This window comes from Arachis stenosperma, chromosome 4 (genome assembly GCF_014773155.1).
Source record: "Arachis stenosperma cultivar V10309 chromosome 4, arast.V10309.gnm1.PFL2, whole genome shotgun sequence".
Classification (NCBI taxonomy): Eukaryota; Viridiplantae; Streptophyta; class Magnoliopsida; order Fabales; family Fabaceae; genus Arachis; species Arachis stenosperma.
Window position 1 is genome coordinate 110,087,666 of NC_080380.1, and position 21,607 is coordinate 110,109,272.

The window sequence follows — 21,607 nt, forward strand, 5'->3', positions numbered from 1 at the left end:
TTTTTAATAAGAAAGATCTATTCTTTTTTTGGTAGGTATATAAAAGACTGATTAAAAGAAAAAAACGTGCAAACACGAAATATTGTGTCGAGGTTGCAATTTGAGACCATCGAGATAAAAGGCAGGGTTGGTTTGAAATGCTGTTGCTTTGCCCCTTTTGGCATGAAAATGGCTACTAATTAGTCAACAACGTTGCACTACTCATATGAAGTAGACGGGTAGTTTCCTTTTCTACTTTCCAATGGAGCGTTCTCTACATAGATGAATAAATAAAAGCAGTAATAATTAAATACAAATTTGGGTTTAACTAGTCCATAGCTTACTACAAATAGTCAAATAGACTAGTTCAAAATTATGGTGATAGCTGTGGTGTTTAAAAAATTTACTTAATTAATTAAAAATATAAAAACAAATAATTATTAAATATTTAAATTTTGTTATAAAAAATAAATTAAACAAAAATTAAATACTAAATTATAATTACTATAGAATTTACCCAAAATTATATACTACCGTTTCACACATACACAGGACATTTTCCCACGCATTGTGCAAGGTGCCGCTTTGGTCAACACGTAGTTTGAGAGACACAAAAACAATAGAAAAATCAAAAGTAAAATAAAATTCCAATTTGCGAATATGCTACCACCTGCTTAGTTTGACTTGGTGAATAAGACACACATCTTCTTATGTATTAGTACTCTATATATACAGTAATATAATGGCCTAATAATATAATATAATATAAGTAGTAACATTAGCATTTATAGGCGGTATCAAATCATCACTATATTCATCACATACAACGCCAAAATTATTAGCAGTAGCAGTTCTAATTAGACTATACGTATATATATTTGGTCTCTAAATTGAGCTAAGAATCAATCTTCTATTCATCTATCTTAGAAAAATTAAGGGTATGCCAACTTTATTGGTTATATGGTGTATATTGGTTGGTGTTCTGGGGAATTTGCAGAAAGGTGAGGGTCGAATTAGACATTACAGATGGGATGTGAAGTACGAGTATAAGTCCCCTGATTGCTTCAAGAAGCTGGTGATCACCATTAATGGGAGATCTCCAGGACCCACCATCCAGGCAGAGGAGGGTGACACTGTGGTTGTTGAAGTTAACAACTCTCTCGTCACTGAAAACCTTGCCATCCATTGGCATGGGATTAGACAGGTACATCAACCACTACACAAATATATATTTAAAGCAAAGTTCATCACTCAATTGTTATAGTAATTTTGTTGCATATGCATGTGATGATAGATTGGAAGTCCTTGGTTTGACGGAACAGAAGGTGTAACTCAATGTCCAGTACTTCCCGGAGACACATTCAAGTATCAGTTTGTTGTGGACCAGGTATAAATTAAATTAAATTATATTGTTCATGCATGATACATTATTTTTAATTGGCTAGTAAGTATTTGGTTAAATGAATGGGACAGGCTGGAACATTTCTATACCATGCTCACTATGGAATGCAAAGGGAAGCAGGGCTATATGGACTAATTAGGGTGTCACCACGTCAGCCAGAACCATTTGCATATGACTATGATCGAAGTATCATTTTGGATGATTGGTTCCACAAGAGCACATATGAACAAGCAGCTGGATTGTCTTCAATTCCTTTCCAATGGGTCGGGGAACCTCAGGTATATCAATCAATTCAGACTTTTCTTTAAATATGTAGGAGTAAATATCTATTTCAAATCCTACTTATTTGCTCAAAGCACAAAAGCATCTTTTCACAATTTAAAAATCTCTAGCCGGATTTTAATTATCTAAGTAATTAGTTTAAGTGATCTTTATAAATAATAATGAGCAATGCTACATTATTAGCAAATATTATCATTTTTAGTCAGTAAAAATCAATACTTATATTTACAAATATTTTGTACACTTATATTTACCAAAATTTTGTATACATGAATCAAAATATGCTAAAAAATTATTCGTCCTCAAAACTTTCTCAATAATAATATTCTAATGAGTCAAAAGCTGCTTAGACTAATATCACAACTGTTTAAACTAATTTTGTAAATAATTAAAGATTAATTAAATATTTTTATATTATAAAAAAAAATATTTTGTCCATCCATCAAATAGTCAAGGATAAAAAAGAGACATTTCTCTGTATTTTACTTTGTTCTCTCATCTCAATGTCTCAAGTATATATTTGGGTTGCATTGGCACAGTCACTGTTGATAAATGGAAAAGGAAGGTTCAACTGTTCTTTATCATCTCCAGTAACTGGAATTTGTAACGCAACAAATCCAGAATGCGCTCCCTATTCACAAACGGTGGTCCCTGGAAAAACATACAGACTCAGAATTGGCAGCTTGACCACTCTTTCAGCCCTCTCTTTCCAAATTGAGGTAATCTAATTCAAACCTCATTTGTCAACGTCTTATTCATTTATTGCGTTGCTTCCATTCGGTTCAACACATCTACCACATGCATGAAAATTAATTAAATATATTGTGCTTCATATTTTAGCAAAAATATTTTTGTACGGGGAAAATTTGAGTGATATCCATCAAAATGAGGATGTTTTGTATTCTCAAAAATAAAAATATTATATGTATATTAAAATTAATTATTATATATTTATATATAAATATATGTTATTTAAATTATTTTTAAATATATTTTATATTTTAATTTTGTTCTAATATCTAATTTTAATAGCTAATTTTAAAATGTATAAATATTCTAATTAGTCTAAATTATATGAGCTTAAGATGAATTGTATTTTTTTAAAAATTTTTGAAAAATGAATTAGTTGGTGCAAATTGTAGTTTTTTTATGTTTTATTTTTTTTAATAAAAGCGATTCATTGAATAGAAATGTATTTTTCTTTTAATTTTTGAAAATGAATTCATCGAAAATGAATTATAATATTTTAAAATATCAAAAAAGAAATTTATAGAGAGTGAATTGTAAGACTTTTAAAGAAGAAATTTTAAAAATAGAATAGGTGGGACAAATTGTGAAAAATGAATAAGTTAGGTTGACTTCTAGATATCACCATATCTGAGTAATTCACATATTTGGGCAATTTTTTTTCTGTAAAACATATTACCCGGAATCATATTTCCTCTGCTCTGATATATATAGAATTCCATGAAATGTATAATAAGAATAATAAATAAAGTTGAAATGCATGCAGGGCCATAAGATGAGAGTGGTGGAAGCAGATGGACACTATGTTGAGCCATTTGAGGTAGAGAATTTGTTCATATACTCTGGTGAGACCTACTCGGTGCTGGTTAAAGCAGATCAAGACCCTAAAAGAAACTATTGGATCACCTCTAACGTTGTAAGCAGAAACAGAACCACACCACCTGGTTTAGCCATTTTCAACTACTATCCTAACCACCCTATGCGCTCTCCTCCAACCCCACCACCAACACCCCCTGCTTGGGACGACGTTAAGCCCAGGCTGGCCCAGAGCCTCGCCATCAAGGCCCGCCAAGGCTTCATTCAAAAGCCTCCAACAACCTCTTACAGAGTCATAGTACTCCTCAACACTCAGAACACCATAAATGGTTATCGCAAATGGTCCGTTAACAATGTTTCTTTCAGCCTCCCTCAGACCCCTTACCTTGTTGCACTCAAAGATAATCTAAAAGACGCATTTGATCAAACCCCTCCTCCTGAAGGCTATGATTCTGTTAACTATGACATTTTCAGTGTCCAAAACAACACCAATGCTACTTCCAGCAATGGTATTTACAGGCTGGAGTTCAACTCAACGGTGGATGTTATACTTCAGAACGCAAATACCATGAACAAGAACAATAGCGAGACACACCCGTGGCATCTTCATGGACATGATTTTTGGGTTCTTGGGTATGGAAATGGAAAGTTTGACAAGGACAAGGACCCTAAGAAGTACAACTTGGAGAACCCCATATTAAAGAACACTGTTCCGGTGCATCCCTATGGTTGGACTGCACTGAGATTCAAAGCCAATAATCCTGGAGTGTGGCTATTCCATTGCCACATAGACTCACACTTCTACATGGGTATGGGAGTCGTCTTTGAAGAAGGAATCCATAGACTTGCTGAGAAGCTTCCTTCTTCTATTATGGGTTGCGGTGAAACCAAAACTTTTAGACCTTAATTAGTAATAATAACTAATTCAACCACTTACAATCAATATTGTTTCATCTCATTTCACACTTATCTGTATTCTTTTATACGTTTCAATTGTATTGTCATTATATTATTTTATCAATATTGCTTCATCTATTTTTTCCCCTAGATACTCTCAATAGAAAATAGGAAATAAAACGAAAACGAAAAGATCAGATCAACGCGTTTAACCGAACAAAGAATCAACGAACATATTATTACATGTGGATCAATATAAGCTGTGAATTGTTTATCTGAAATAATGCAATTAAAAATCTTGTTCTAATCACAGCACAAGTACTGAATATGATCGTAAGTTTGACTTAAAACTTCTAGATGATGTTTACTGGTTAGGATAATAAGAAGGTGGAAAACTTCCAATTAACCATGGAATTTACCGGAGTCATGGGTTGCCTGGTCAGGGGCATCTATCACTGTCTCAACAAGAAGTAATTTGACATCTAGTTAGTATCACTGGCTATAATCAGATAACAACTTCAACATTTGACAATACAATACATACACCAAATTCCCCAACTACATTGACAAATTACAGTAACAAACTTCCACAATCAATGCATCAACTTGTTCAATCCTTGTCTACCTTGGCAAGCAGAGAAGCGGCCCCTGACTCGGCGCCAGATGCCCGTTTTCGCTACCAAGACAGCTGGGAGAGAAGCAAGGTCTCCAATTCAGAGAGACGGAGAATCTCTGAACTAGTATCCTCTACATCTTTCATAGCCTTCAACCGAAAAGCCTCTCCCGCCTCTAATTACTCCTTCAGCTTACCAGACTCCGCTTGGGATTGACGGAGTTTACCATCCAAAAGAGTCATTTGAGATAGCATCGGCTCCGCCTTCCGAACATTAGCAGCCGAGCGAAGGAAAATGTGGTACATGGACTTCGCCTAACCGGCAACGTTGCCATCATGGAAGAAGTCTTCGATGTCTGGCAGGAGGTGCTGATCAATGAAAGCTAGGGCATCAAAACTCCAATCCATCACAGACCGTTACTCTTCCATGTTCTCCCCGCTACTTCCTGATGCGTGAGCATCTTTCCTATCTTTTCCTAATGAATTCATATTTAATTTGTTGAGTTTAATAAAGAATTAATTATCTTTTAGCCAATATGGATGCTACTTTGAATCTTTTGCAATTTTGTTTATTTTAGGTAACATTTGGCTAGATTTAGTGGAATTTTTGCAGCACAAGAATCAAAGAAGATGGCAGCAATGAGCGACGCGTATGCGTGACTGACGCGTGCGCGTGATTTGGAGCTTTCCATGGCGACGCGTGACTGACGCGTACGCGTGATTTGAAGATTTGCTCAGCGACGCGTACGCGTGACACGTGAAGAAGACCAGTGACGCATACGCGTGACTGACGCATGCGCGTGACATGCGAAGAAGACGAGTGATGCGTACGCGTGACTGACGCGTACGCATGACATGCGCCACGTACAGAAAATGCAGAAAATACTGGGGGCGATTTCTGGGATGCTTTTGACCCAGTTTTCAACCCAGAAAGTACAGATCAGAGGCTGCAGAGTGAAGGAATCAAGTGGTCCCCATCCATCAATTGAAGACTTGCTGATTGCTATAATTAATTCTGATTTAAATTCAAATTTGATTTTTAAAATAGGAAAAGATATGATTTTAATTGTAGATTTTTAAATTAATTAAGATTAGTTATAAAAGGGGGATTCCATTAGGGAATTCTAGACCAATTTACATTCCGCATTCCATGAGTAACTAAACATCTACTGTTAAGGTTAGGAGCTCTATCTATTGTATGGATTGATACTATTATTTTTCTATTTTAATTCATGTTTTGATTTATATTTCAATAATTATTTTCGTTCTTTATTTTATGAATTTGGGTGGAACAAAAGTATGACCCATGTTCTAATTGAGTTCTTGTATAACTTGGAAAAGCTCTTTACTTGAACAACAGCTTGAAAACACATTATCCTGAATTTCTAATTGTTTGTATTTAACGGAATACGTGACATATAATCCCCTTATTTTTGGATAATTAGGATTCTTGTGACATATAAACTGGAATTTGATCATCACCCTCTAATTGGAATTAATTGACCAAGAAATTGGTAGTTGATGAATTTTAGAGGAGACTAGGAAGGTCTAAGGAATTAGGGTCTAGTCACAAATAGTTTGCCATGAATTTAATCTTACATGATAAAAATAAATTAATAAGAAAAATCAATCCAGAAAATAGATATATCTGAAACCTTAACTATTTCTCCATATATATTTCACAACTTCTTTACTGCTTGCATTCTGAAATTCTTAATTATTGTTTAATGCTTTTTGAATACCAAAACACCCTTTTCTGTTTTCTTGACTAAGCTCATTAATCAACCATTGTTACTTGATCCATCAATCCTCGTGGGATCGACCCTCACTCACCTGAGGTATTACTTGGTACGACCCAGTACACTTGCCGGTTAATCTGTGGTTGTTAAATTACCGCACCAAGTTTTTGGCGCCGTTGCCGGGGATTGACTGTGATTAACAACTATCAGTTGTTTGATTACTTAGATTAGGCGTTTTAGTTTTAATTTAATTTAAATTTTATTTAAAAAAATTTCGGAAAAAAATTTCTGTTCTGTCTTCTTTGCTTTCCTGTTTACCACATTGTACGTTTAATTCTGTTTGGTGCTTTGTGCTAAGGAAAAATAATGGAGAGAGATCACATAGGTTACTACTCACACCCGAGTAGTGATTCATATTATGGTGGATGGAGGAACTATCCAAATTTTGGTTGGCAAAGTCAAAACCTAAGAAACTTCAATGCTCCATGTTCCAACTACCAAGAACCACCATCTCCATATTCATATCAAGAACCATCATCTTTCAACCTATATCAAGAGCCACCATCTCCTTATTTATACCAAGAACCATCCTCTTATTACTCTTATCAAGAATCACCATCTCCTTCTTATTCATATCAAGAACCACCATCAGATATTGAGCTCCTCATGAAAGAATTCCTACATGATATAAAGACGAGTGTCAAAAATATAGAGAAATATATGCAGACGATTATCAAGAACCAGGAAGAGGAACAAACAAATTTCTTCCCAAGAGATATAATGCAAGATCCTATGGAAGAAAGTGAGGAAATCATCAAATAATTTTATACTCCAGTGAATTCGAGAACTTTCCACCCCTCACATATGGAAGAAGAGGAAGATGCACAACCTCCCATGCTTTTGGTAAGCAATGAAGAAGAGATTGAATTAGAAGAAAGCTACCAAGAGGAAGAGGTTGAAATTGAGGAAACTTGCAAAGAGGTAGAAGAATTCAAAGAAGAAGACAAGGGAGTGGAGCTTGCAATACCTCTTCCAAAGCCATCACCATCCAATACAATATTCAAGTGGGTGAAATTACTATCCTTAACCTTTACTTTCCCACTTGAATATGGGCTACTGGAGACGGATAGTCAACTTAGAGCTCTTTGTGGCATTAAGAGTAAAAGGAAGATAGTTAGCGGTAAGAGTTGTCAAGCAAGGTTCAATATGGTTGCATGCTCCAAATTGAAGTGCAAGGATTGGTGTAGAGCTCAATTGAATGGGTCTAGAAGGTTGTTTGGATGTCTCTGTGAGAATTCAGATCGCTTGCCACCTGGTGGGAACAATGGTGATCCACAAGAAGACGGGTGTAAAAGCAAGGTTTGGGACCTTGGAATTCATTCCCACAATCAACACTCTTGGGGCCTTGTCACTTGCTTCAACTTGCTCGAAGGCGTTATGCGCCTAGCTTGGAATCTCGGTGGCCATTGGAATTACAAACATTGGTGGAGATTCCTGGATCAGTACAAGCACAAGCCACCATGACAAGGAGTTTACCACATGTCAAACTTAAGGACTTTAACTAAAAGTGCTTGGTAGAAGACAACCCACCGTGGTATGATCACTCCTTTTCATTCTTAGTTGTTTTTCTTAGTAGTAGTTTTCTTACTTATTTTATTTTTATTGAGTTCTTACTAATTTTATGATCATGCAGCTATTTTAGAACAGGAACCAAAAAAAAGCACCCGAAGCGCAAGCGTCCTGACACGTACGCGTCAGATGGGTATGCATGAAAAATAAAAATGAACAGAGAGTTGCGCGGGAGTGGCGCAGGAATGATGCCTTTCGTACAAACAAGCCCAAGCGTACGCGTACCCCACGTGTGCGCGTCATTCATGATTTTGGCACTCCACGCGTACGCGTCATCGACGTAAATAAGTGTTTTGGCAGAGAGTTGTGCTGGCTTAGGGCTGGAAGTGTGCTAGAAGCACAAAACTTGTTCACGCGTACGCGTCCTTGACGCGTACGCGTCATTTGCATAGATGGCCATCCACGCGTGCGCGTACATGACGCGCACGCGTCGTATGAAAATATTGGTGCCCAAGCCACGCGAACAGAGAGTTGTGCGTGCGGGCGACTGGCTTCGCACGAATCGCACAAAACTAAGGGCATGCGTACGCGTACCTGCGTCATTAAGAAAATTCCGCGACCCACGTGTACGCGTCGCCTGCGCCGCACAACTATACTAGTTCGCCACCCAGTTTTAATTTTCTTTTTCTCTCTCCCAATTCCTAATTCTCTCTCGTTCTTTTATCCTTTTTCCATCTTACTATTTGTTTTTGTTTTCAGTTCTTCTTTGCTTGAGGACAAGAAAACCTTTAAGTTTGGTGTTGATGCTTCGCTTAAGGGTTTTCTGTTTATTCCTATGGCACCAAAAGGAAGGCGAATCATCTTCACTGAGGAGCACAACCTGAAGAATAAAGCGACTGCTAGGATAACTAAGGTGGTTGAGTTCCTTTCATTTTTTTATTCTTCCCCTCTTTTTCTATGTTATGTTCTGGTTTTCTGCTATTTTGCTTTATTTGTTGCATGATCCTTTATTAGTTAGAATCCTAGGACTAGTTTAGCTTTCTCTTAATTGCTTTAATTCTGAAAAGATGTCTCATGTATTACTCACTGAGCTTGAATTCAAATAAAAAATACAGAAGTGATGTATTACATGAGAAATTAAGTTAATTTTAAGAGTAGTCTTATTTACTTAAATGTGGTGGTATTAATTGTAATTCTGAATGCATGACATGAACAGTGCATATTTAAATTTGAATCAAAGAATGTTGATGTACAAGGAATAGGAATTTAGAGAATTATTATGATTTCTCTGAAATTAATGAAAGTTTAATCCTTGAAGCAGAAGAAACAGAAAAAGAAAAATAAGAGCAAGGTCCAAGGCTCTGAGCATCAATGACTAGGGAGGTCAGACATGATTAAAAGCTCAAAGAGTTGTTTCCCTAGTCACATGCTTGTGGTGTTCTTATGTCAGGTAATCCTTGAGACAAAACATTTAGAGTCGAGATCAATTGCAGAGTACTCCAAAGGCTTTGAGCACCACTGTCTGGGAGTAATTGGAAAAAAAATTAATAATAATGAAAATATTTAGAACTTAAAGAAAGTTTCCCAGCTAAGTGCTTGTGGTGTTTCTGTGTCAAGTAATCCTTGAGACAAAACATTTAAAGTCACGGATAGGCTCAAGGTACAAAGCACCAAAGAAAAATTGCTGTGTTCAAGGATTAAATTGAGCTACAAAAGATCAGAGAATTCATAATATTATTCGAATTCTAATTCCATATGATAGTAACATTCTTCTGATTCAAAGGAGAGTGAGATGCCAAAACTATTCAGGATTGCAGTTGTAAACCCCACTATAAGAAGAGACATGGGCTTAATCAAATTCTCATTCTCATGCAAATTCACATCCTAAGCCTATATTAATTTTGGCTGCTTGAGGACATGCAACAGTTCAAGTTTGGTGTTATGATGCATGAGCATCTTTCCTATCTTTTCCTAGTGAATTTGCATCTAATTTGTTGAGTTTAATAAAGAATTAATTATCTTTTAGCAAATATGGATGTTACTTTGAGTCTTTTACAATTTGTTTATTTTAGGTAACATTTGGCTGGATCTGGTGGAGTTTCTGCAGCACAAGAATCAAAGGAGATGGCAGCGAGGAGCGACACGTACGCGTGACTGACGTGTGCGCGTGATTTGGAGCTTTCTATGGCAACGCGTGCGCGTGACTGACGCGTACGCGTGATTTGAAGATTTGCTCAGCGATGCGTACGCGTGACTGACGCGTGTGCGTGACACGCGAAGAAGACCAGTGACGCGTACGCGTGACATGCGCCACGTGCAGAAAATGCAGAAAAATGTAAGGGGCGATTTCTGGGCTGCTTTTGACCCAGTTTTCAGCCCATAAAGTACAGATCAGAGGCTGTAGAGTGAAGGAATCAAGTGGTCCCCATCCATCAATTGAAGACTTGTTGATTGCTATAATTAATTCTGATTTAAATTCAAAATTGATTTTAAAATAGGAAAAGATATGATTTTAATTTTAGATTTTTAAATTAATTAGGATTAGTTATAGAAGGGGGATTCCATTAAGGAATTCTAGACCAATTTACATTCCGCATTCCATGAGCAACTAAACATTTACTGTTAAGGTTAGGAGCTCTATCTATTGTATGGATTGATACTATTATTTTTCTATTTTAATTCATGTTTTGATTTATATTTCAATAATTGTTTTCGTTCTTTATTTTATGAATTTGGGTGGAACAGAAGTATGACCCATGTTCTAATTGAGTTCTTGTATAACTTGAAAAAGCTCTTTACTTGAACAACAACTTGAAAATATATTATCCTGAATTTCTACTTGTTTGTATTTAACGGGATACGTAACATACAATTCCCTTATTTTTGGATAATTAGGATTCTTGTGGCATATAAACTGGAATTTGATCATCACCCTCTAATTGGAATTAATTGACCAAGGAATTGGTAGTTGATGAATTTTAGAGGAGACTAGGAAGGTCTAAGGAATTAGGGTCTAGTCACAAATAGTTTGCCATGAATTAAATCTTACATGATTAAAATAAATTAATAAGAAAAATCAATCCAGAAAATAGATATCTCTGAAACTTTAGCTATTTCTCCGTATATATTTCACAACTTCTTTACTGCTTGCATTTTGGAATTCTTAATTATTGTTTAATGCTCTTTGAATACCAAAACACCCTTTTCTGTTTGTCTGACTAAGCTCATCAATCAACCATTGTTGCTTGATCCATCAATTCTCGTGGGATCGACCCTCACTCACCTGAGGTATTACTTGGTACGACCCGATGCACTTGCCGGTTAGTTTGTCGTTGTTAAATTACTGCACCACTTCCCTTAATCAACCTCTTTCGCTTCTTACCTGCCTCGGAAACATGAACCTCCACGACTTCCACATCGACCTCGACACCAGCCATTCCGGTCGAAATCACCTTCTGAGAGACTGTCTGCGAGTTCGGCTGAGGCATGGACTGAGGTGTTGACGGCAAGGCTCCACCACCCTCTCTCCCGACATCCTGGGTTAGGGCAGCCTTCAACCTCGCAAAAGTAGTCTGACTACCAGCCATCTCAACTGAAAGAAATAGGAAATTGCATCAAGTTTCGAACTAGAAAAAACATAGAAATAAAAATAGGAGAAAGTAACAAGACCCACCGACATAAGATTGACACACTACCGGATCACCTATAACATCTTGGGATTTAGTGGCCTGTCCCCAAAAATTGCAACAAGACGTCGACAAGATCTCTATTTTCGGGATAACAACCCCTCCTAGGTGATCTGATCGTCATATACGACAGGCTTGCGCTAAAATTCCAATGAGTGGCGAAGCGACATTCCCCTTAAAGGTCAACCAGAAGGGATGATGCCCCCGAGCAGGTCTAACTTTAAAATATCGTCCTTAAAACCGTAAAAAGAATTTTCGAATAAACCAAAGATCCACCTATTTAAATAGACCCGGAACGACATGTAGCCCTTCTTATGCTTCTCCTCCTTGGTTGGAAGAGTGCACAGAAAAAAATAACCTACACACGAGCAGAGAGCTCTAGATACTCATAGACTAGCTCGAAAGCCTGGATGGCCACCTAACTATTTGGATGCAATAGAGATGGCGCCACCAAATATTGATTCAACAGAGCTTGAACAAACGCAGAAAAGGGAAGCCACACCCTCCAACCGTATGAACATAGACTCGTAAACTCACATTCAGTCGATGACTCGAAAAGTCAGGGTTTATGTAGCAAATCCTCTCATCCATCCTTGGAAAGTAAAAACTCATACCGAACCTCTAAATTAAAACCCCAAATTAGGCTTGTCAGCGTGTCAGAAATCTATCTACATTAGCTTTTTAATGGCGTTTTATTGACAGAAATTATCTGAAGGACGACTCTGATTTTGGGAGTACAACTTCAAGAATAAATATAAATAACTAATAATTTGAGAGACTATTATGAAGTAGTTCGAATATAATTTTAAAGATCACTTTAAAGTTTAGTTCATCAATGATCATATTATTACATGTAGATCAGTATAAGTTGTGAATTGTTTATCTGAAATAATGCAATTAAAAATCTTGTTCTGATCACAGCACAAGTACGGAATATGGTTGGAAGTTTGACATAAAACTTCTAGAAGGTGTTTACTGGTTAGGATAATAAGGAGGTGGAAAACTTCCAATTAACCATGTGGACTTTACCGGAGTCATGGGTTGCCTGGTCAGGGGCATCTATCACTGTCTCAACAAGAAGTAATTTGACATCTAGTTAGTATCACTGCTATAATCAGATAACAATTTCAACATTTGACAATACAATACATACACCAAATTCCACAACTACATTGACAACTTACAGTAACAAACTTCCACAATCAATGCATCAACTTGTTCAATCCTTGTTAACATATGACATACTATAACATATTTCTCTCTCTCTCTCTCTCTCTATCTATATATATATATATATATATATATATGGTGTGTGTGTGAATAAGTTGACAGAGGAGCTAATTATTCCATGCGACCTTACCTCCTTCTGTCTCATTCAGTAGATGAGAATGATTTAGAAGAAAAAAATGCATGATATTTAGATATATTCAGTTTTTAATTATCCTTCTGATTACTAAATATGAGATATTTATTAAGTATGATGAAAATAATTATTAAAGGAATAAATTACTAGATTATTATTATTATTCTATAATTTATTATTTCCCCTTGATATATCCGCATCGTTGACGCAAAGTCGTCTCACATCACAACCCTCAACTAGGTTGTTATAAAAAGTAAAAAAAAAAAAAAAAAACCCTTAAATAAAGATATTAAAAATATTTTTCTAAAGATATTTTTTAAAAAATAAAATTTAATACATATAATTAATTAAATTATGTTATTTTTATTAAAATTAGACCGGCAGTTTAGCCAAAATTAATAAATTAAATTTTGAATCTATTTAAATTAATATTTTTTTATAAAAAAATGACTACAATATTTCTATTATAAAAAATAACTAAAATATTTCTATTATATATATATTTAAAAATTTTAAATCCTAATCTTATGACAACGGAGAATAAAATGGCTAGAATTTAGGATTTTTAAAATTAATATATATAATAAGAGTATTTTAGGCATTTTCTATACGGAAAAGCTCTGCATACAAGCCATTAGGGCTTGTATGCTCTACAAGTACATTAAACAAATACGCGCTGCTCCACGTACGTTGATTACACGCGCTATATAACATCCCGCGTATATCTAACTACCAAATTTAAAATATTTGTTTCCTTCTTCGTTTTCGATATTTTGAGATTTGGTTGTTCTTCTTCTCGCGCGTCTTCCCTCCTTCTTCTCCATCGTTCTTTTGCTGTCCTTTTCTCACTGGTATGTTCTTCGTTTACGTTACCTTTTTCTCTCTCTGCAACTCGACCTTCGTTTTCTATTTTGATTTGTTGTTTTCTGAAATCAAAGTTTGAACTCGTTTTGAAGATAATGGATCATTCAACCTCTGATTGTCAGCTGAATCCAGGCGAAGTGGATTATGAGTTTGAATTTAACGAATTTTCTGAGGTTTGATTTACATAAGATTAGTATGATTTTTCTTTCAGTAATTGGTATAGCATTGTGTAATTGAAAAATTGCTGAACATTGACTGTGAAAGTAACACGTTAACATGAATCTGTCCATTCAATGTATTAGTTGTGACTAATTACCTGGAATTTATAGCAGACGCTCGGGTGTAGATCAATTCTTCTTTGGGTGTATTTTAGCTAGAAGTGTGGGTGTATCTACACTTTACTGGTTTTTTGTTATTTTAATTGAGTTGTTGTTGTTCAGGTGTATTATATCAGACACGATTGGGTGTGTTTTTAGTTTTTGACATGGTGTATTCTGCAGCCTGAGTATTTACAGTTTATGGCTTTAAAGGTCATTATGTAGTTTTGTTGCGGCTCGGGTGTATCATATTAGACATAATTGGGTGTATTTAAATCATATATATGGGTGTATTTACAGTCTGACACGGTGTATTGTGCAGCGTCTCTCGGTTGTTGATGATGAGCTTGTTCCGAAGGTCGGAATGACCTTTACCACCCTTGAAGATGCTGGAAAATTTTACAGGGACTACGCCAAGGCTGCAGGTTTCTCTACAAGAGTTCGGTGCACAAATAGGAAGGGAAACGAGATTAAGAATCAACTGATTACATGTAGCAGAGAGGGAAAATGGAAATCTAAAATATCTCCGACCGAGAAGACCAATCCGACAGCCGGTCTAAACTGTCCTGCAAGAATTTATATACACACATTGAAGGATGTCGGTGCTTGGATCATTTCAAAGGTTGTGCTGGATCATTCACACCCCTGCTGTCCAAGCAAAGCAGAGATGCTCAAACAGCACAGGGAACTAAGCATGTCCATTCGTCGTTCGATAGAGAATAACGAGGAGGCTGGTATCAGACCAAGCAAAACCTACCAATCATTTGTTGCGGCTGCCGGGGGTCACCGCGAGTTAAACTTTATCGAAAAGGACGTGAGGAATTACATTACGAGGGAAGTGCGGAATGTTTCCGAACAAGAAGATGCAAAGGAATTCGGGAAATATTTCTTAAGAATGAAAGAGAAGAATCCGAATTTCTTTTTTGAGCTCGAACTCGAGGAGGATCAATCGATTAAGCTGGCTTTTTGGGCCGATGCAAGAAGCAGAGCCACCTTTGAGTATTTTGGAGACGTCATTTCATTCGATACCACCTACAATACAAACAGGTAACAAACTGTCCCTATTTATGATGCTAAATTAATTTATTTTTACGAATCCGCAGCAGAGGTGTATATTGGCTGTTTTATTGGGTGTATTCGAAGCTTTTGTTGAGGTGTATTTAATGATTTTGCATTCTGGATCATGGTAATTTGTTTCAGGTATAATTTGGTCTGTGGTTCTTTTGTCGGGGTGAATCACCACGGTCAGTCAACACTTCTCGGATGCTCTTTGATGAAGAACGAAGAAATTGAATCATTCAAATGGTTATTTCAATGCTGGCTTCGTTGCATGGGAGGAAACGCTCCGAAAGGGTTTCTCACCGATCAGTGCGTATCAATGAAAAGGGCTTTAGAGGCCTATATGCCAACAACAGTGCACCGCTGGTGTATTTGGCACATCATGAAGAAGATTCCAAGCAAATTAAACGGGTACAAGGGACATGCGGATATCGAACAAGAAATGAGCCATGTTGTTTGGAACTCTCATAGCAAAGACTCATTCGATAGGAATTGGAACGATTTTCTGCTAAATTTTGGTCTTGCGGACAACAAGTGGCTTTCAGGTAATGTGTTTTTAAAATCTGCAGCAGAGGTGTAAATTGTATGTTCTCTCGGGTGTATTTTACAGTCTGTGTTTGCGTGTATTATGCAGATCTGTACGAAAATCGTCACATATGGGTTCCTATCTATCTGGATCACCACTTCTGGGCAGGGATGAGAAGCACTCAAAGGAGCGAGAGCATGCATTCATTTTTTAACAAGTACATCACCCGGAACAGCTCGCTTATTCAGTTCGTCAAACAATACGATAATTGCCTCGGAAGCAGGGAGCAAGCAGAGAGAGAATCAGACGCTGCAGATTTTCATACGGTCATACCGTGTGCAACCAAATCCTCCATTGAAGCTCAGTTTCAAGATGCGTACACTCATGCAAAGTTTAGGGAAGTCCAAGCGCAATTCAGAGGAAAGGCGAATTGCATCACCAGATTAAAGAATTCCGCTCTAGGCTATTCAATATACGAAGTCGGAGAACAAGTTTCCAGCTCAATATTCAACAAGTTCGCTGTTACCTACGACTCAGTCGCAGCCGAGGTAAAATGCCAATGCTTATTATTCGAGTCGAGAGGGATACTGTGCCGTCACGCACTAAGCGTGTTAAGCTTCGAACAAGTAAGCCAAGTGTCCCCTAGATATATACTGGAACGATGGAGCAAGAAGGTAAAGAGGCGACACACACACATCAAGAGCAGCCACGACGAGCCACTAATGGAGCCAAGAAGCAAGAGGTTCGACCAATTGGTTTTTCGTTCACAAAATATTTGCGAATTTGCCTCCGAATCGGAGGAGCTGACTGCAATTTTACACCGTACGTACGATAACGTCATGGCCGAGATGAAAGCATTAAAAGCCAAAAGGAAGGGGAGATCTTCTTTATCCCACGAAGACGCCAACTTGGAATCCGTTAACGAGCTTCAAAGCCCGCCAAGGATTCGAACAAGAGGACGTCCAAAAAATAGGCTAGGTTCAAAGCTAGAGAAACAGATTGCAAATGCCACAAAGAAGAAGAAGACGAAAGTTTTAAGCGAGGTACAAGGAAATGTTCTTTAAATTTGTGGCAATTGAGTTTATTTTTGTCGTTAATAGTTTAGCTAATGTGTGAGTGTTATATTCAGATAAACGTGTTTGATGCTGCATCAGCGGCGCATTCAAATTCCAACCAATATCAAGGACACGTTATGAATTATCAGCTCAGGGTACCAGCGGCAGGGGATAACTCTTTGGGTGTATAGTTTTATAGAATATGGGTGTAAAAGCCCTGTTTCTTTTGGGTGTATTTTTGTTAATTCACAATTTACATATAGACACATATATAGATACATATAGAATAAAAGCTGTAAAAATTCACAGGTTATGGGTGTATATTTCATTTGATATTTTTCTTCATATTTTAGTACATGTAATTCATACATTTTGAGTACAGTGCAGACAGTTGGGTGTATAGTTTACGCAATCTTGGGTGTATTATTAGACTTGCGTTGGGTATAACAGTTTATAATTTGCGTTCACCACCTGTAATACAGTTTTTAAGTACATCACAGACAGTTTACCAGCACAGATAGTTTAACTATGGGAAAAAATATACATGGAATAGAAGTTGTTGATAATTGGCAAATATTTACATCATTTGTTTAAATTACAAACTACGCAGCAGTTGGATTAACCAGTTTCTATATCAGCAGAATTAATCTGACAAAACGGACTCAATAATACAGAGGATGGCTTCGACAGCCTTATAGCACTACTCTGTCTAATTGCCCGATCTCTCTGTTTATTCATCTCACTGAATAGTATCCAGGAAGCATACTCCACTCTATAGTGGTCCACCTCCTCCTACAATTAAAAAGTATATTCTGTTTAAACAGCAATATTAATTCAGTAAAGTAATACAGAGTTATATAGTTCTAAAGACAGTTACCTGTGGCCAATTATCCCATTCATACTTCCCCTTTTTGATGTTTTCCGGTTCAATTAACTCAAGCCACTTCATAACGTAGATAGCGCAGTCATAGCTGAAAACGAAGAAAATAAATTACAAATCTCATTTAGGAAAGTTTAATGTTCAGACTCACAAATTTATACCTTGTTTTTTGCCCTGATATTTTAACATATGATGCTTTAATTTCCTTTTCCTTCTCGCCTTTCTCCAGAGGTTTTCCGCCGGCATATGTTATCAATCTTGAAAATACATATCCCTTAAATACCAAAACAAATCAGTAATACACCCGAATGAATGCACAGGATACACCCAACTGAATATGAAATATACACCCAACACAACCTTCAAAATAGACCTATCTATTAAAGTAAAGAAGACATAGGCAACTTACAGTGAATTTATTAATGTCCTTTCTCTCATCGCTTTGAACTTTTTTGTGTAGCGGGTCAAGTATTTGAGATTTCCGCTTTGTTGTATTTATCAGCCATAACCACCAATGTCCCGAGTGGCAAACAGGAGCAAAAATCTGAAGGATTGCCACATTTCAACAGTGTGTTATTTTATTTGGCATATAATTAAATAAATAAGCGTACTAACAAATTTAGCAAACGAAAACTTACATATGGATGCGAACTTAATTTTTTTCTATCTATGAAGTGAATGAAACTCGGGTAGGCTTCCACCCTGAATTCCTTTTTTGTTTTCGGGGATATGAATTCCCCCCTTGGGTGATCCGAAAGTGCCATGCTCTGCAAGAATTGCGAAACAAGAAATGAAATACTGAAAATACACAACTTACACCCAATCTAACCTAAAAAATACACCCAAATCAATGCAGAAAATACACCCAAAGTTTGTAGAAGTAAGACTTACCACAATATCGGGGGGAGACAGTATATTTGTTCCTGAAACCTCTTTTCATTTTTCTGGTTTAGGATGAGGCAGATGGCAGATACAATCTAGAAATATATGCCGAAGTCAATTTTACATTAATAAACATTGCAGTTTACTTTGGTGTAAAAACATTAATGTTAGTGTAATATTACCTGAGATTCTATATCACTTTTTGCCTGGAGGGATGCAAGGTGCGATCTGATCAAAATGTATTCTCCTTTGCCAATCAGATTGCAAATCTCCTCATACTCGTCAGTATTGCCATTTGCGTCTTTCTTCAGTCTCGTCCCCCAGATGTAGCACTTTTGTTTCATATCATCTATAATTTGATTTATTTCCCCTGGAGTTTCAAACTTTGCAGAACTTTCTCCCCCAGTCTCCCTCTGAATTTGTGGACTTTTGTTTGTTTCCTTCGCCGCATTGCTTGCTAATTTTTGGACCAAAGTGTCTAATTGTTCTAGCATACTTGCAGTTTCTGGAGATTTTTTCTTTTCTGTCTCCTGCGTTGACGCCCCCTCCTGGCTTGAATCAGTCAGTCCAAGGCTGAATGATGGCATCCCTGAATCTGTTTTAGGAACATAGGTTGCTGTCCGTGCCATCATCAACAGGGCAGCAGCGTCTTCTGCGACTGGATGACTGTGTCATGATGTATAAGAATAAGAGTAAGAATAATAATATACGGATGATAAGCAAAGATTGATTTTAGTCTGATGAACTTACATTTTAGTTGGAGCTGGGGGAAGCGTGGGTGTGGTTTCTTGAAGTTTCTTGGGGGATTCAAGAGTGCTGCACAGTAACACAAAATTAATCATGGCGTAAAGAAAAAATTGATCAGGAACAATATACACCCAAACTGTATGCAAATATACACCCAAACCCTAAACAAATATACACCCAATACTATTTCTTACTTTTCTGTAGTCCCTTCAATTCGTAGCATAGGGGTTGGTTCGAAATCTGTCTCAGGAGTTGTTTGGGATGCCGGCACAAAAACCTGGATCGGGACTCTAAACAAGAAGAAAAATGAAAGGTTAACAACGCCTTTGAAAATAATAAGGTTATAAGGTTGAAATATTCTTGGAAAACTCACATTGCAAGCGCTTCCGACGGTGTTTGTTCCCTCACAACCATCATATTCGAGTCAGTCGGACTCAACCTAAAATAACGCAAAAAAGGTAAAAAATACACCCGAACAATTCAAAAAGAAGACAGGCTCTGTTTTTTGAGAACTTACATAGTTGCAGTTTTTGCTTTTTTTTGCTGCCTTTTTTTCTTGAATAAAATAATAAAGGGCTTTTTTTCTAAAAAAAATATATACAGAATTAGAAGTAGAAGGTAATAGAAGAACAAAATTAACGGTTATTTGAAAGAGAAATTACATGCTCTGCGATGGCTGGTTTACACTACTCTGTTCTGTGCGTCCTTGAGAGGAAGGATCATCACTTCCCAAGTTCACAGCTGGTAGTCTAAACAGATTTCATGTTATTCAGACAAAATAAGATACAGGTATGAAATACACCCAAATGAATGCACAAGATACAACCAACCGAATGGACAATATACACCCAACAAAACAAACGAAATATCCCTAGTAAACAACACACACCCAACTTGATCCACAAAATAAACCCAAATGTTTCCAGAAAATACATCCAAATCATGATAACAAGATTTTATTAAATAATAAAGGTTCTTACGTTTCAGAGGACACATAGCGACCTTCTGTCGATCGCAGGTCAGCTAGGTTCTCCCTGCGAAACAAGATACAATTATTAGCAAACAAAACAGACAAAAATCTCAAATACACAACCCCGCAAGACATACCCCTCCGCAGCAGATTTATCAACGTTTTCCCTTAGCCATTCATCGATTTCGTCACTTGATATTTCATATCTCTCACTACATTCATAAAATAAGATGTTAACAAAAATAATTACGATGATAGACCGTAATATAGCTTACGAGGTACTGTACCCGTCAAAGTATTGATCTTCTTCAGGAGGTGAATCCTCCACAACTACTTTTTTCTTTTCTTGTTGTGTTCTGGGTGGAAAAAAAAAAGAATACCAATCAGAAATAAAAAATTAATTTTATCACAGAATATTAATGAAAGAAGTGCTTACTCTTTTGGTGTTGTTTTTGGTTTTTTCTTTTTCTTCTCCCTCTCCGCAGGTGATGATTCTTCACTCCTATAAGTTAATAATAAACACTTCAATTAATACACGAAATCTTTATAATGAAGCCAAAAGAAAGGAGTAATAATTTCAGGACATTACTCATCACTTGGTTCAGATTCAGATTCTGAATCAGAATCTGACTCCTCTTGCCTCTGCTTTCTTTTTCTTGAGTCCATTCTGGAAGGCAAAGATTCATCATTTAGAACATACTAAAAATACACCCAAATGAATTCACAAGATACACCCAACTGAATATTAAATATACACCCAACGCAGCAAACGAAACACATGCTGCTAAATAAACTACATACACCCAACGTGATCAAACAAAATACACCCAACTCGAAAAAAAAATTACACCCAAGTATGGTTCTTACTTTTTTCCCTTTTTGCTGGGGTGTTTTCTTCCTGAATCCTCTGAGTCTTCTTGAGCCTCAGACTCAGAGGTAGAAGTGTCACTGTCAGTAGTTTCTGTCTCCGAAGACGAAGTTGGACTCGCCTTCCTTTTTTTGTTTTTTTGATTTCTTGTTTTTTTTCTTTTTTTTTCATTTTTTCTCTTGTCTCTGCGATCTTCAGAATCCCCTGAAACATGAGATATTTTAGTTAGCAGCATTCAGGTAAATAAAATACACACAACTTATTATGTTTACTTACCAAAATTTCCTGTCTTTCTGCAGACATTCTTTCCACCAACTGCTCCTTAGTCCAGTTGGCAATCCAGGGC

The 21,607-nt window shown here is 36.7% G+C and overlaps 1 protein-coding gene and 1 long non-coding RNA gene across 2 annotated transcripts; one reads left to right on the forward strand and one right to left on the reverse strand.

Annotated features, from left to right (window-relative positions):
• The first annotated feature begins 753 nt into the window (after positions 1-753).
• On the forward strand, positions 754-4,261 carry LOC130974029 (L-ascorbate oxidase). Its single transcript, XM_057898750.1, has 5 exons — positions 754-1,183; positions 1,274-1,366; positions 1,453-1,659; positions 2,203-2,382; positions 3,177-4,261. Exons 1-5 carry the CDS (start codon positions 920-922, stop codon positions 4,131-4,133), a joined length of 1,701 nt encoding a protein of 566 aa, XP_057754733.1. The 5' UTR covers positions 754-919; the 3' UTR covers positions 4,134-4,261.
• A 15,413-nt stretch (positions 4,262-19,674) lies between these two features.
• On the reverse strand, positions 19,675-20,458 carry LOC130973758 (uncharacterized). Its single transcript, XR_009084265.1, has 3 exons — positions 20,404-20,458; positions 19,797-19,862; positions 19,675-19,713 (listed from the first exon to the last, which is right to left on the reverse strand). It is a non-coding gene; the product is annotated as an uncharacterized LOC130973758 (long non-coding RNA).
• Between the last annotated feature and the right edge of the window lie 1,149 nt (positions 20,459-21,607).

Coding starts and splice junctions, on each gene's coding strand:
- LOC130974029 (XM_057898750.1), top strand. CDS start 920: ATGCCAACTTTATTGGTTATATGGTGTATATTGGTTGGTGTTCTGGGG. Junction 1,184..1,273: donor ATTGGCATGGGATTAGACAG/GTACATCAACCA, acceptor ATGTGATGATAG/ATTGGAAGTCCTTGGTTTGA. Junction 2,383..3,176: donor CCCTCTCTTTCCAAATTGAG/GTAATCTAATTC, acceptor AAATGCATGCAG/GGCCATAAGATGAGAGTGGT.